This window comes from Momordica charantia, assembly GCF_013281855.1.
Source record: "Momordica charantia cultivar OHB3-1 chromosome 3 unlocalized genomic scaffold, Mcharantia_2.0 BLBB01000003.1, whole genome shotgun sequence".
NCBI lineage: Eukaryota > Viridiplantae > Streptophyta > Magnoliopsida > Cucurbitales > Cucurbitaceae > Momordica > Momordica charantia.
In genome coordinates this window covers 20112264-20126490 of record NW_028275161.1, presented here as the reverse complement: position 1 = coordinate 20126490, position 14227 = coordinate 20112264, and the positions used below count along the sequence as shown (strand labels likewise).

Genomic DNA, 14227 nt, shown 5'->3' with positions numbered 1-14227 from the left:
ACATTTTCTGAAACCTAAACAAATGAAAAAGAAGTTGTTAGAGTTAATTTATAAACATTAGAAATAGAAATTAGAAATTAGAAAATAAAAAATATATGTAATTTTGCAAGAAGTTCCAAACATTCATCAATGAGAGAAATTAAATCCTGATCGAAGATCAACACTAAGAGCATTAGAATGTTTAGTAAATTTTCCACTAGTATTAAATGTAGACTCAAAAGCTACAGTAGACACTGAAATTGCTAAAAAATATTGTGCAAAACCTTGCTAAGAATCTTGTATTTAGAAGAATTTATTTTCCACCGATCTAAGATATATTAAAATTCTCATAATCTTTTGTATGACGTTGTGACAAGTAACTTTCCACCTCTTTAAATCACATTCACATGATCTTTATAATCTGTCATATTAGTGACTTGAAAGCAAAAAATGATTTATAGTAGTATGACCGGTGGAACTAGTAGTAAATTAACTCTTCTTAGGAATAGACAAATAGTATTCATTGTCAAAGCATCTTCCACTTTATTCCCCATTTTCTTTGCAACAATGAGATTAATTTGTCTTCCACGTTCTTTTCCATTTCCCCTACAAAAACCACCAATTCTGTCTTTTCATGTTTTTTTTCTGTTTTTTTCTTTACAATAACTCTCAAAATTGTCCCATTTTTTTTATATGACATATGTATAGTACCACAAATAATTACGTACATTTGGCTTAGTGGGGTTGTCTTCACTGCAATTAGACAAACTAGTAAAGTGATTTCGTCCTCTTTTTTCAACCTTGTGTTGAAGGCATCTCATCATGTTCATCCATATCGTATTCTCATTCTCACAATTATGTTCCTTTTTGCACTCTGTCCTGAATTTGACATGATGACTATTAGAAAAATGGAAATCAAGTACGAAAACTATTGAGTTTTAACGAAGTCCGACATCTTCAAATGACCATGTTTCTTTCGTAGGAAATATATGAATATTTGAATAGTCACATTTGTTTTGCAGGATTTATTGGAATGTCTAAATTTATATCATGTTCCAAAAATATCCTTCCGAATATTCATATAATTTATCATTAATCTAATATAATTTGCATTTATATGATAGATGTTCTTACAAGTAATTTAATATTTTAAGTTTTTTTTTATATTAATTTTGTATATATATTAATTTTTGTATGTTATTAGGTACAATTCATATTAATATAAAACTTTTTAAAAAGTAATTAATATTGAATATAAATTTCATTTTCAACTTTGATATTTTTAAAAGTTACAATTATATAATTAATGTTATATGGGGTAAAATTCATTTATTATATTATCAAATCATATTCTTTTAAGAAGAAAAAATATCAAAAGGTGAGTTGAGGGTTAAAAAAGAAAAATATCAAAAGTAAGTTGATGGTTAAAAAAATGTTGCTTTAAAATTATGTGTTTAAGACAATTGATATTATTCATAATAATTCATTCCGACTATTAAAAGTAAATGAAGATATTATATAATTTAATTGAAGTTTACTTTACATGTACATACATAAATATAATTAATTGCTTATTAGTCAATGAATATGTTAATTTATTTAAACTATTAAATTACAAATAGAACTAAAGAAATTTGATAAGATTAAGAAAATATATGAAAAATAATGAAGAGGTAAAAATGTCAACGTAGGATGTCCTCGACATGGGAATCATGGAAATCCATATTTCAAATACCATTTCATTAGAGAATTGATCAAAGATGGAAAAGTATGCATCAAACATTGCAAGACACAAGATCAAGTTGCAGATATATTTACAAAAAGTATTTTGAAGACATACTTGTTCTTGAAAATGAAGGAGAAGCTTGGAGTTATATGGAAGTCTAACTCAAGGGGATGTTATAATTTAAGCTAATTCAATTTCTAGACACATACCTGAATTTATAGATACATAAATTGTTAGGTTCAGATAAGTTAATGTATTGAGGTACATAAATAGTATGTATACATGTGTCCATATATTTGTATCTTTTTAGAGGTGTCTCTTAGATGTTATATGAAGGCATCACTTTTCTCATTTGCAACCAAGAAAGAAAGAAGAAGCAAATTGAAATATTCCAATCAAGAAAGAAAAGAGAATAATATTTTCTCTAGTGTGTTCTTGAGTTTCATAAGAGAACAAATTTTTTCTCTTCAAAGTCGGTGAGATTTAGAGTGAATTTTAGTGAGAGCTTATCAATGTTTCCAACACAACATGAGGAGATGGAAATTAAACTCATAATTTTTTAATCGGAAGTATATATCAATTATTAAACTATGTTCAGTTTGACACTACAATTAAAGTTTTATTTAGTAACTTAAATAATTGTTCATCACATTTTAAACTTTGGTCGGCAGTAACTCATAACATATTCTAGAATTGAACGTAACCACATGGTGAGGGTCACTCTAGGAAAAACGATAGCTCACGTCACATCACGAAAAACTATTATAAATTGGAGCGCTTTATTGGGACCAATCATCCGATAACCAGCAATTTTCCTCTGTTGCTTCGTACTAAAATTATCTGAGCCATTCAAGTTGTGTTTCTTCATCCACCATGGCAGCAGCAGCACAGCTGATTGTTCAAATTCGACCTCAATTTTCTTCTTCGTCTTCTTCCTCTTTCCACCCATCTCCAATGGCTTCCATGCAGAAGGGTTCACCACTTAGCCCTCAAGTGGCTAAAGTCTCGAGCCCACATCACAATCCTCCGTTTCAGAAATGGACCATTCCTCTAAATCATTCCCTCCTTCCAACTTCTATACCTGCAGATTCAGAATCCACCCATTTAACTGTATGCCTCAGTTATCACTTTGCTTTCTCCTCTCTTTTTATTTTGTCTCTTTCATTTCTTTGTTTTTGTTGCGGGTGTCTTTAGAATTTAGAATGGGTTGGGAATACCATCCAAAGTTCCACAAAATCCTAAACATTTTGATTATTAGGAGATTTTTTTTAAAACCAAAAGTAAAATGACTAGAATTTACATTCAAAATGGACAATATTTTAAGATTATTGAAATGTGAAGAGGTCAGTTGTACTGTTTAACGAGTGGTATTAAAATCATGTTCCTAATATAATAGTGAGGCTGTAAAAATGTAGTCAAAATGTGATATATGGTTAACTCTATCGGACAGGCAGTGCGCTCATAAATAATAGTTTTATGTTTGATAGAAGTAGGTCAGTAGCTAATGAACTAGTTTTTATATTTACCTCTTTTATATTTTACTATTGCGGCAGATTTATAATTATTTAAGCGAAATTTGCTATTTTTGCAATAATAACACAACCAGAAACAAACAAAAATATTTAAAGAAAATGCCTGGATGTGTCTACATTGAAAAGAAAAAGAATCTTTAGGTTTATAATAGACATACGTTACTTCTCTCATTATCAATTGGTCTTGAGATGAATTCTCATGAATATTAACCTGATATTAGAGCAGAAGGTACCCCTGCATTATTGTTTGTTCCCCATTTTTCAAAAGACTAACAAAAGTTTATAATAGATCTGAACTATTCTTCTCCTTGTGAATTGATTTGAACATTCATCTCTTTCGAAATAAAACGTATTGCAATTGTGCTAATTATTTTATGTGTTTTTTGTATGACTTGTTGGTAGGACAAAATGAGCATTGAATATGGACGTGAAATGAAGACTCTCAGGCATTTGATAAGTGAAACAGCAGAAATTGATCCCTTGGAGAGATTGAACATGATTGATGCAATACAGCGCCTTGGGATTGACCACTGCTTCCGAGAGGAGATTGAAGCAATTCTACAAACCCAATACACAATCGTAAATCATCCTCTTGCTCCTAGAAGCGGTCTTCATGAGGTCGCTCTTTGCTTTCGCCTCTTGAGACAGCACGGTCACTTCGTATCCGCAGGTGATTCAACTTTAATTTTACGATGTGTTTGAGAGTGATTTCGACATATATATATACATTATAAAAATACTTTGCTGTTTATACGTCGGGAGGAATCGTAATCGTATCTTCACCATCCTTAAATATTTGACAATTAAGAGAGATAAATACAAAAATAAATAATTCTTTTTTTTATAAATAGAATGAATTGTATAATAAGGACACAGTTAAAGAGCCATGTATTATCCTATATATTATTTGTTGTCAAATATCATCCCATATTTAGAAAGTTATTTTAGCAAGTGATCTTTCGTTATATTATCAAAATCACTTCCCATTGAAATAATAATATTTTATAAAGATATATAAGTAATTTTAGAAAATGCCAAAAGTGATGAGTCACTTCTTAACATGCCTTTAATTTTTTTTTTTTATAATAGTATGAATATGTATATTTTGAGTCTACACATAGTTTTTTTTGTTTTACCGAAAAATTTTTATACCAAGAGAGATGTTACCATCTAGATAGCTACGCTTGTACACTTCCAACAATTATTCTTTTGAGCAAAATATCTCAGATTTGGGGTAGATTCACGAAAGGAACCGTTGAGAATCCATATATATCAATTAAATTTATCCAACCCATTAGTTTAAGATTTTGGGTTTAGGGTTGGTTTATTCATCCTAAGATGGTATTAGAGCGGGAGATCCTGTACTATGAATTAAATTTACTCAACCTATTAGCTTAAACTTTTGGATTAAGTGATTGTTTATTCATTCTTAAGAGTGACTAAAGACACGTGTCCTCTTTGAACTTTGGTTAAATTATATATAGTATATAGATTAAAAAGCAAACTAATGTCCAACCCTCCTATACATTTGGTTGCCAAATACGTTTACTGTAGTTCCTTTGAACGGATTTAGCCCACCACATGATAATTGGAAATTGATACATGTAACAAAGTTTAGGCTAAAAATGGATGTTTTTCCATTATATTTACGTGTATTTGTGGACATAAAATTCTTGATCAATCACTCATCATAGTCTCCCCCAATAATGATCATGTGTCCATTCTCAGTCTTATCATATAATTACAAAACCTTTTTTTATTTTCTTTTTCTTTTTTTTTGGCAGACGTGTTTGAAAGTTTCATGGATAAAGAGGGTCATTTAGGCAAAGAGGTTAGGGAAGATATCGAGGGCCTCACGGCCTTATATGAAGCTTCCCAATTATGCCTGCCTCAAGAAGACAAACTAGAGAAAATTGGAAATCTTAGTGGCCATATGTTGAAGATAAGTATTGGGAATCTTGATGATCATTGGGCCAACCATGTGATCAGCAATACCTTGGCCAACCCCTTCCATAAAAGTTTGGCAAATTTTTTGGTCAAAAACTACTTTGGATTCGAAGATTATCACCTCCGAGCCACAAATAAGTGGATTTATGTCTTCCAAAAAATGGCAAAGTTGGAGTTCAACAGAGTCCAAAGCATCCACCAACAAGAGATATCTCAACTCTCTCGGTAAGTATTTTTTGATATCTTATCCATATTTAGTCTCTTGTTTTAAGGATTCACTTATTTAAAAAATATATAAGTCAATTTCTGTTTGGTAAATTCTAAAAATTAGAATTTAATTCTATTTCCTAAAAATAAAAATTTTAAAAAACTACAAATTATGAACTCTTAGAGGACTACTTAAGGCACTTTAGTGTTTTCAAATCTCATTTTTAGATCTTATTAAGGATTCCACCTTGAAAAGATAAAAGACTAAACAAGATTTATAATAGATATGAGTTATTCTTCTTATTGTCAATTGATTTTGAGATGAAATCACATGATTATTAATATGGTATTAGAGTCCAAAACGTCCGAGCATCCGATCAAAAAATAGAATCTGATCAAGATGGATGAGTCAAAAGAGCCACGATCTAAATCTCTTATCTTTACAATGTCGGATTCTTAACATACCTTGCAAGATGTGCTCTTTTGGGTTCACCAATCTCTACCAATCTCTACAAAAATGCACTCTAATTTTTGATAATTTGCATATTATAGGTGGTGGGGGCAGACGGGTTTATCAAAAGAATTAGAATTTGCTCGAGATCAACCACTTAAATGGTATATCTGTTCATTAGCCTTCTTAACAGATCCCATCTTTTCAGAAGAAAGAGTTGATCTTGCAAAATCTCTCTCTTTTATCTACCTAGTTGATGACATTTATGATCTATACGGATCACTTGAACAACTTAGACTATTCACAAAAGCAATCCAAAGGTATGAAACAAAAAGTACTTTACATATTTTGGTTTAATTTTCTCGTACTACCACATCTCTTGATTCGTCTCATAAATAACTGACGCAGATGGGACTTGGCTGCCATCGACAACTTACCACACTCAATGAAGATTTGCTACATTAAACTTTACGAGACGACAAATGAAATAAGCAACAAGTTTTTTCAAAAGCATGGTTGGAATCCAATTAATTCCTTACAGAAATCGGTAATTAAATCAGTTAATTTCCACATCTAATTAAAGTGCAAACTTTAAAGGATCGCCATGTTGAAGTGCTTAAATTAAAATTAATTAAAAGGGTTGATGATTAATTTTTTGCAGTGGGCTACCCTTTGTGATGCATTTCTAGTGGAAGCAGAATGGTTTGCTTCTGGGAATTTGCCAAGTGCCAAAGAATATTTAAGGAATGGAGCACTCAGTTGTGGAGTACACGTAGTTTTAGCTCACATTTTCTTTCTTTTAGGCCAAGGAATAAACAAGCAAACTGAGCTTCTTTTGGATTCGAACCCAGGGATCGTATCTTCTACGGCAACAATTCTACGACTTTGTGATGACTTGGGAAGTGCAAAGGTAACCCAAAAACATCATTTCCCCTTTGAAATAATAGAGAGAAAATAGATTAGTTAGAGCTAGCAGAGATAGAGCAACATATAATCTATCAGTGGCTAGATCATTGGCCAGAGCCAGATGCACTTTACTTACTCACAAGTTAAGTACTTGTTTCACGAAAGTAAAATGTTTGATGTCTTTTATGATATAGGATGAGAATCAAGAAGGGTATGATGGATCCTACATAGAATGTTACATGAAAGAAAATCCAGAGATTTGTCTGGATAGCACACGGCAGCGCGTTAAGCACATGATCTCAGATGCATGGAAGAGACTGAACCATGAAAGCCTCTCTCCAAACCAATTTCCAAGGACATTTATTCAAGCTTCTCAAAATATTGCCAGATTTGTTCCTCTTTTATATGGGTACGATGAGAATCAAAATCTTCCAACTCTCGAGGAGCTTATGAAATATGTGCTCTATGAAAGCGTACAAATTTAAGAGATGGTAAGGGCTTGTATCTCAAGTATCTTTATAATGGTATGATATTGTCTGTCTTAATAGCTCTCATAACTTTGCGTTTGGTTTCATTCGAAAAGTTTCGTGCCGATGTGTCCTTATCTATGTAACATATAGACCACTTTCTTCCCTTGTCAATGTGAGATTTTTTTTTTGCCCTTTCTTACAAATCCAATAAAAGTTATGAGAGGTTATGTCTAAAGTGACGGATAAGTGACATTTCCGTACTGGTTAAAAAAAACAAAACAAAATTAAAAGGAATGTTGGTGCATTTTTTTTAAATCAAAAAGAAAAAAAGAAGTGATGTGTGGTTATCAGTTAATTTGTTTTCCACTAGATTATCATTATTTTGTGTTGTCAATGCACTCCAAGAGCTTGCGTTACATGACAAAATGTAAGCCAGGTCAGTTTTGTTTGATGTCAAAATAGCCAACTCATAGTCTGCGAAAGAAGAAAATAAAAAATATTCAAACTGGATATCCTACAACTTTAACCCATTTTATCAACAAAAAACTAAAATGGGAGTTTAAATTTTCTTCCTCTCGGATCCATTAACTATGCTTTGAGTTAGATCCAGTACACTTCCTTCCAAGTTCCAAACCACATACTGGTCGTTCACAGAGAAAAATACTGAAACCCTATTAGTTCCGGTTAAAATTCAAACTGAAATTCGGTTTGGTTCAGTTGACACTTTTACTCAATCCGAATCAGTTTGATTTTTGGGTCAATTCGTAATGAGTTAGTAAGATAATCTATCAGTGAAAATGATTATGAGTTGAGCAAAACAGAGGGGAAGAGAAGAAGCTGAGTTGAGCAAAGGAGAAGGGGTGCAATTTTGAAACCATGCTAAGATTTAGAAGTTGGAATTTGGTAAGACGTTTATGGAAATTTAAGCCAAGAATTCTTAAAATATAGAATCCCAAGTAATTTTAATTTGTGGGTTTTATTAATTAAGGAACTTTTTGGGATTGTGAATTTTCTGGAGATTTCTTAGAAAGGATTTAGTGGCTGGAAAATGGAAATGTTTTGAGTATCACACGAGAAGTTTTTTGGATAGGTTGAATGAAGGAGAAGATAATAGTTTTTTTTTGACAAAAGAAGAAGATAATAGTTGATGAGGTTGTTGGAGTGAGGAGATAGAAAGCTTGTGGACAAAAATTAAATAAGAAAAGAAAGAGGAATTGGTTTAAAGAAAAAGAGAAGTAGTCACGTGGGAAAATGAGAAGAAAGAGAATAAATTGGTAAATTGAGGCACCCACTAATTCGAAAGAGAAAGAGTGAGTTTTTAACGAAGGAAAGAGATTGAGTTAATCAATTGGATAATTGGTTTTATCTAAGATTATGGTTTGAATTAATTTGACAGTGAAGGTTAATATTGGCGGTTGTTAAGGGAGAATAAACTCATTTCACCCAAAAATTTAAGTTGAAAGGTAGGGTAAATTTAATTTATATTTATGAATTCTCAACACAAGTTCTGCAGAAATTGAAAGCAGAGTAGAACTTGAATCTACTTCATTCTTAGGATTTGTCATGCAAATCATAGTGCATACACAAACAACTAATACATCAACAAAGAATATTATTATGTTGATGATTAACCTACATCACATCTGCTAAAATACATTAAATATCACGTTTGCAGTTTATTAAAAATTACATCTGCACAGTCTCATATAACATGGATTTTACGAGCTTCTCAAGCGTGGGAAGGTTTTGATTTTCATCATAACCATATAAAACCGGGACAAATCTGGCAATGTTCAGAGAAGCCTCAACAAACGCGAGAGGAAATGGATTATTGGGCAATAGACTCTCTCTGTTGAGCGTCTTCCACGCACATGAAATCAAATTGGTAATGTGTTTTCGAGTACTCTCAATAGAAACCTCTTGATTGTCTGTCATGTAATAATTCACATATGATCCATCATATCCATCTTGATTCTCATCCTGTTTTTGAGTTAAAAAAAAAAAAAAAAAGCTTGAATGGTGAGAATTTGAATGAAGAATACTAATAATTTTATAGACCTGACTATTCATCTCATTGTCAGAGTTTAAGATAGAAAATGAACCTCCAATTTAAAAATAGGATCCGACCAAAATTGATGAACTAAAAAGAACTAGAGATATGTCATACAAATATAACTTCAGTACAAACCTTTGCGCTTCCAAAGTCATCTTGAAGCCGTAAAATTGTTGCAGCAGAAGAAATAATTTCTGGGTTGCTGTCTAAAAGCTGCACAGTTCGTTTGTTGATTCCTTGTCCAAGCAAGAAGAAGACATGGACTAAAACCACGTGAACTCCACTACTGATGACCCCATTTCTCAAGTATTCTTCTGCACTCGGTGATTTTCCAGAGGTAAACCATCCAGCTTCCAACAGGAACGCGTCGCAAAGTTTTGCCCACTACAGAAAACAGTAAGCCCTCCAAGAATGTTAGAGAAAATGGAGAAATTAAACGAAAACTAAGAATTTTAGGATGAATTATAAATTTAATCTTTCAGTCCATCAGCTTGTTCATAAAGTGCAATAAATTTCTAAAACTTTCGTGATTGTGTGTCCAGCAGATCCAATAATTGATACCTCTTAATTTGTCTATTTTGTCGATGATGGTAGTTGAAGCTAATTGTTATCTTTTAGTCTACGGAAAGATATGTGGCCATTATTTGTTGAATGAGTTGTGATTTTTTATATTATATTTTATTATTAATATTGTGAGATGGCAATGGGAGTGACTTTCTTCTTCCTCAAACACTCTCCCTCCTTCTCTTATACTTTCTCTCTCCTTCTCCGACAAACTGGCACCACGACCCCTTCTCCAACGCCACGATGGCGATATGTGACGAGGGAGAAGGAGAGAGAGTGCATAAGGGAAGGAAGGAGAAGAGTACCAAATCTAAACGTTTTGAGATCTAGAATGGGGATGAGGCTTCGGGGGCAGGCAGTGATGGCGATGACGGCTTTGGCTGTGGGCGGTGGCAGTGGTTCGCCAAGACAAGAAGAGAGGGTAGAAGAGGAGAGGAGGGAGAGTGTGGAGGAAGAAATAATATATACACTTCTCTATTTATTGGCCAATTCTTCTTCTGACTCCGCCCCTATTGCCTACATTCTAGCTAGCTTAACATATTGATGTTGGGTATAAGCTTTGCAATAAAGTCCAGTTGATTTTTTTATATATATATTTTTCATCTTTCAAACATAAACATAGGATTATTACCGATTTTCGCAAGGAGTCGATTGGGTCCCAACCATGCTTCTGATGGATCTTACAACTCAATTGGTTTGTCATCTCATAAAGTGATTTGAAACAGATCTTCATACATTCCGGTAATGTTTCGGCTGTGGCTACATCCCATCTGCATCAACAAAAAAAAAAAACTTTCTTCAATAAACTAGTCCTCATTATTATCCTTAATTAATCAGATTGGTTTAAGTTTTTGGGTGGCCATGCCTTTTAACTGCCTCTGTGAACACCGTTAGTTGATGGAGCGAGCCGTATAAGTCGAACATGTCATCGATAAGATAAACGAAAGAAATGGGTTTCGAAAGTTCAACTCTTTCCTCCGAGAAACGTGGACCCATGAGACAAACCAACGAACAAACGTACCATTTGAGTGGTTGGTCTCTAGCAAACTTCATCACCTTGCCAAGACCTGTCTCTCTCCACCATCTAAATACGAGCACATAACCAATTTCTTGTTAGTGTTGGCAACGTTAAACATAATTAATGTTTCTCGTCGAAATTGACTTATATACCGAGTAAATTGGAGAAGTTCTTGACGGTGCATATTTTGGGCGGCGTTGAAATCCATTTTGGCGACTTGTTGAAAAGCGTGGGCCCATCTGTTTGTGGCTTGGGAATGATGTTCTGTTCCCAAATAATCTTTTACCATGAACTTTGAGAAGCTGGTGTGAAATGGATTTGCCAAAGTTTTGGCTACGTCACGAGCTTGGTTAGTGTTGAGATTGTTTTTGACGTATTGTTCAAGGATTTGGGCGCTAAAATTTGCAGCTTGCTCGAGTATATCTTCTCCGAGTATGCACAATTGTGAAGCTTCGTACAAACTCATTAGCCCCTTGATGTCTTGCTCCAGCCCCTGCTTGAAATTTCCCTCCTCGTCCATAAAAATTTTGAACACATCTAATTGTACCAAAAAAAAAAAAATAATAATAATAAATAAATAAATAAAATTATCGTAGGATGAGTTATAGAGTTATCAACCTTATGCATCTAATTTAAAAAGAATAATATTTAGATATTTATTTATAATTAGTGTCCTTCTAATTCTTTTCTAATTCTTATCTACCATGGTAAGCAACTAGGAGATACTACTCCTTAGGCATCTATAATCAAACCAATGAAGTTAATTGGAACTAAACAGATTTTTTGCTTTAGTCGGTAAAGGCTTTCGGTTCGGACTGTTTTAGTTCTAAAATCGAATATATTCGGTTCGATTTGGGTTGGAGATTTAAAATCGAACCGGATCATATTTTGCATGGTTTTTGCAGTGTTTTATGTGACACCCACTTGTTTTCAATTATTCGTTTTATTGACTGATGTGATAACTTTTTTTCTTTTATTTTAAAACTTTCATTTTAAGTTTTAATTGACGTCTTTTTCTTTTAATTTTTAATTTTTATTTAAAAACTTTGTGTTTCAGATTGAAACATTTTCTCATTCCTTTTTTAGGCTTTTACGTCTTCTTTTTAGTTTTAAGGTTTATGAGTTTCATCCCTCTGAGTTCGACTCCACCACAGCAGCCGCCGTCTGTTCTTTGGTAGTCTTCATTGCGTGGCCACAACCGTTCGTTAGCACCTTCTCCCTACTGCCCGCCTCACAAACCGTCAAACTGCACCGACCGAACCTTCTATTTACGGTTCGGTTTGGCACGGTTGCTATTTTTTGCGGTTCATTGAATCGAATCGAATCAAACTATAAACATCACGACTATTTATCAATAAGCATCTAAATATTACAATTATAGAAATAACTACTTTTTGTATATAATATTAACTTGACTCAGGGATTTACTCATTTTCTTGAAATTAGAATTTTTAATTAAATTTATCTAACTCATCAAATTTAAATTTTTGAGTTGAGTGATGGTTTATTTATCTTCAACATGATATCAGAGTAGGAGGTCATGTGTTCGAACTTCTACATTATTGTTTTCTTTCCACTTATAAAAGAAAGAATAATTAATTAGGGAGAAAATTTTAAATGGTACTTTTGAAGGTAATTTTTTTAACTGCCTACAGCGGTAGTTATTTGCTTTAAACTTTTAAAACGTTGTCTCGTTAGGTTCGGTCATTAAATCCAACCTTTTAGTTCTTTTCATTGAATTTAACAAATTGAATTAAATTTAGATAGATTATAATATAAAATTGAAAATACGATAATTTATTATAAATGTTTTAAAATATAACGATGAAATAAATAAGTTTTAAGACTTGAAAAGCATGAGGAATGAACAAACACACAAAACACGACAACATAAAATTCCGTAAAAAAATAAAGGCGAATGAGAGGGGGCAACACCTGATGACACGAAGTAACCACGTTGTCGCAGAAGTCGAAAGCGAAGAGCAACTTGGTGAAGGTCGTCACCAGGAGAATTGGCGATTGCATAGTGGCTTTCCAAAATCAGGTCTATCTCCGTTTGAAAACGGTAGTCGACGCCTAGGCGCTGGGCAGCGTCAACCAAGTCCAAAGTTTCCAAGCTGGGATCTTCTCCAATTTCAGTGATGGGTAGTAGATGCTCCAGATCAGCCCTCACGTCACAAGAATTCAGAGCACTGCCCATTAAATCGTCCTGCAAAAACCAAGGTCACATTTTGATGACATTTAATAATTAATCACCAGAAGAGAAAAACGAAAAACGACAGGCAAAGGTTCAATAAAAATACAGCGGAATTTTTGGAGAGGCTGAAGGAAGAAGAAACCAAGGCGGCAAAGTGAAGCGCTGGAGACCTTGTTTCCGACATTAATGGCTGATAGAGAAGAAATTTTGAAGAAAACTATGAAAGAAATAAGGCAAAGATTATTTTGTTCTCTGCTAAATTTGGTTATGAGATGAGATGGGGCGTCCAGCTTACCGCCATCTTATATAGTGGAGTGGAGGTAGGATGTGTGTTGGAGTTGCAAAAGTGTCCCGACAAACTTTGACACTTAAGGAATATCATTGGATGAAAATAAATCTCTCTATTGCTATGTGGTAAAATATCCAATAAATAAATTAAATTTATCAAATTTATTAATTTTAAGTTTTTGAATTTACAGGTAATTTTGTTCCTGTTGTTTAATATAATATTAGAACACAAAGTTTTGTGTTCGAATATTTTCTTCCTATTTATATTTAATATTTAATAGTATCAAATGGTTTTAGCAATTAAATCAAAGTCATAAGAATTAGGTACGGTTGTCAATTAACCACATGGGAAATATACAAGAGGGATATGCTGGAGTAACTTATTATTTGGTCTTGTTTTAATTAAAGCGATTGAGGAGAAAGAAAAATATCCTATATAATTAATAAAGGTTGGTCAAATTGTGTTAGCATTTAGTGGGATCATTAATTATTATAAGTATCTTTTTCTAATTATTATTAGTATCCTTTTTTCTTTTTTTTTTTACAACAATCTGAGAAAAATCGAACCTCCACCTTTATTTTTTAAAATAAAGAGTGCATATTAATTACTATCGAGTTATGCCAATTATAAATATCTTCTCGTGATTGTTACAATTCTACTCATTAACATCTACAAAAATAAACCTGCATTTGAATTGCAATTAACTTAATGCTTAAAAGTTACTAAAAATATCTTCTCTCTGTAATGCATCCTCCCCAAGAGAACCCTACTCTTTTTTCTCTTGGTTCAGTAATTGCAAGATGAGAATTTAATTATCCATATTTGAGATGAGATTAAGTACTTTATCTACCAAATTAGGTTTGAGTTGACTTTAATATATTATACAAA

The 14227-nt window shown here is 32.8% G+C and overlaps 2 protein-coding genes across 2 annotated transcripts; one reads left to right on the top strand and one right to left on the bottom strand.

Moving 5' to 3' along the window:
* Positions 1-2494: 2494 nt before the first annotated feature.
* On the top strand, positions 2495-7413 carry LOC111010875 ((3S,6E)-nerolidol synthase 1). The gene is made up of 7 exons (XM_022284453.2): positions 2495-2815; positions 3640-3907; positions 5022-5409; positions 5944-6162; positions 6251-6389; positions 6504-6752; positions 6943-7413. The coding sequence occupies exons 1-7, from the start codon at positions 2579-2581 to the stop codon at positions 7231-7233; spliced, it is 1791 nt and encodes a 596-aa protein (XP_022140145.1). The 5' UTR covers positions 2495-2578; the 3' UTR covers positions 7234-7413.
* A 1333-nt stretch (positions 7414-8746) lies between these two features.
* LOC111010876 ((3S,6E)-nerolidol synthase 1) lies at positions 8747-13324 on the bottom strand. Its single transcript, XM_022284454.2, has 7 exons — positions 13157-13324; positions 12789-13062; positions 11006-11390; positions 10701-10919; positions 10467-10605; positions 9407-9655; positions 8747-9198 (listed from the first exon to the last, which is right to left on the bottom strand). Exons 1-7 carry the CDS (start codon positions 13232-13234, stop codon positions 8905-8907), a joined length of 1638 nt encoding a protein of 545 aa, XP_022140146.1. The 5' UTR covers positions 13235-13324; the 3' UTR covers positions 8747-8904.
* Between the last annotated feature and the right edge of the window lie 903 nt (positions 13325-14227).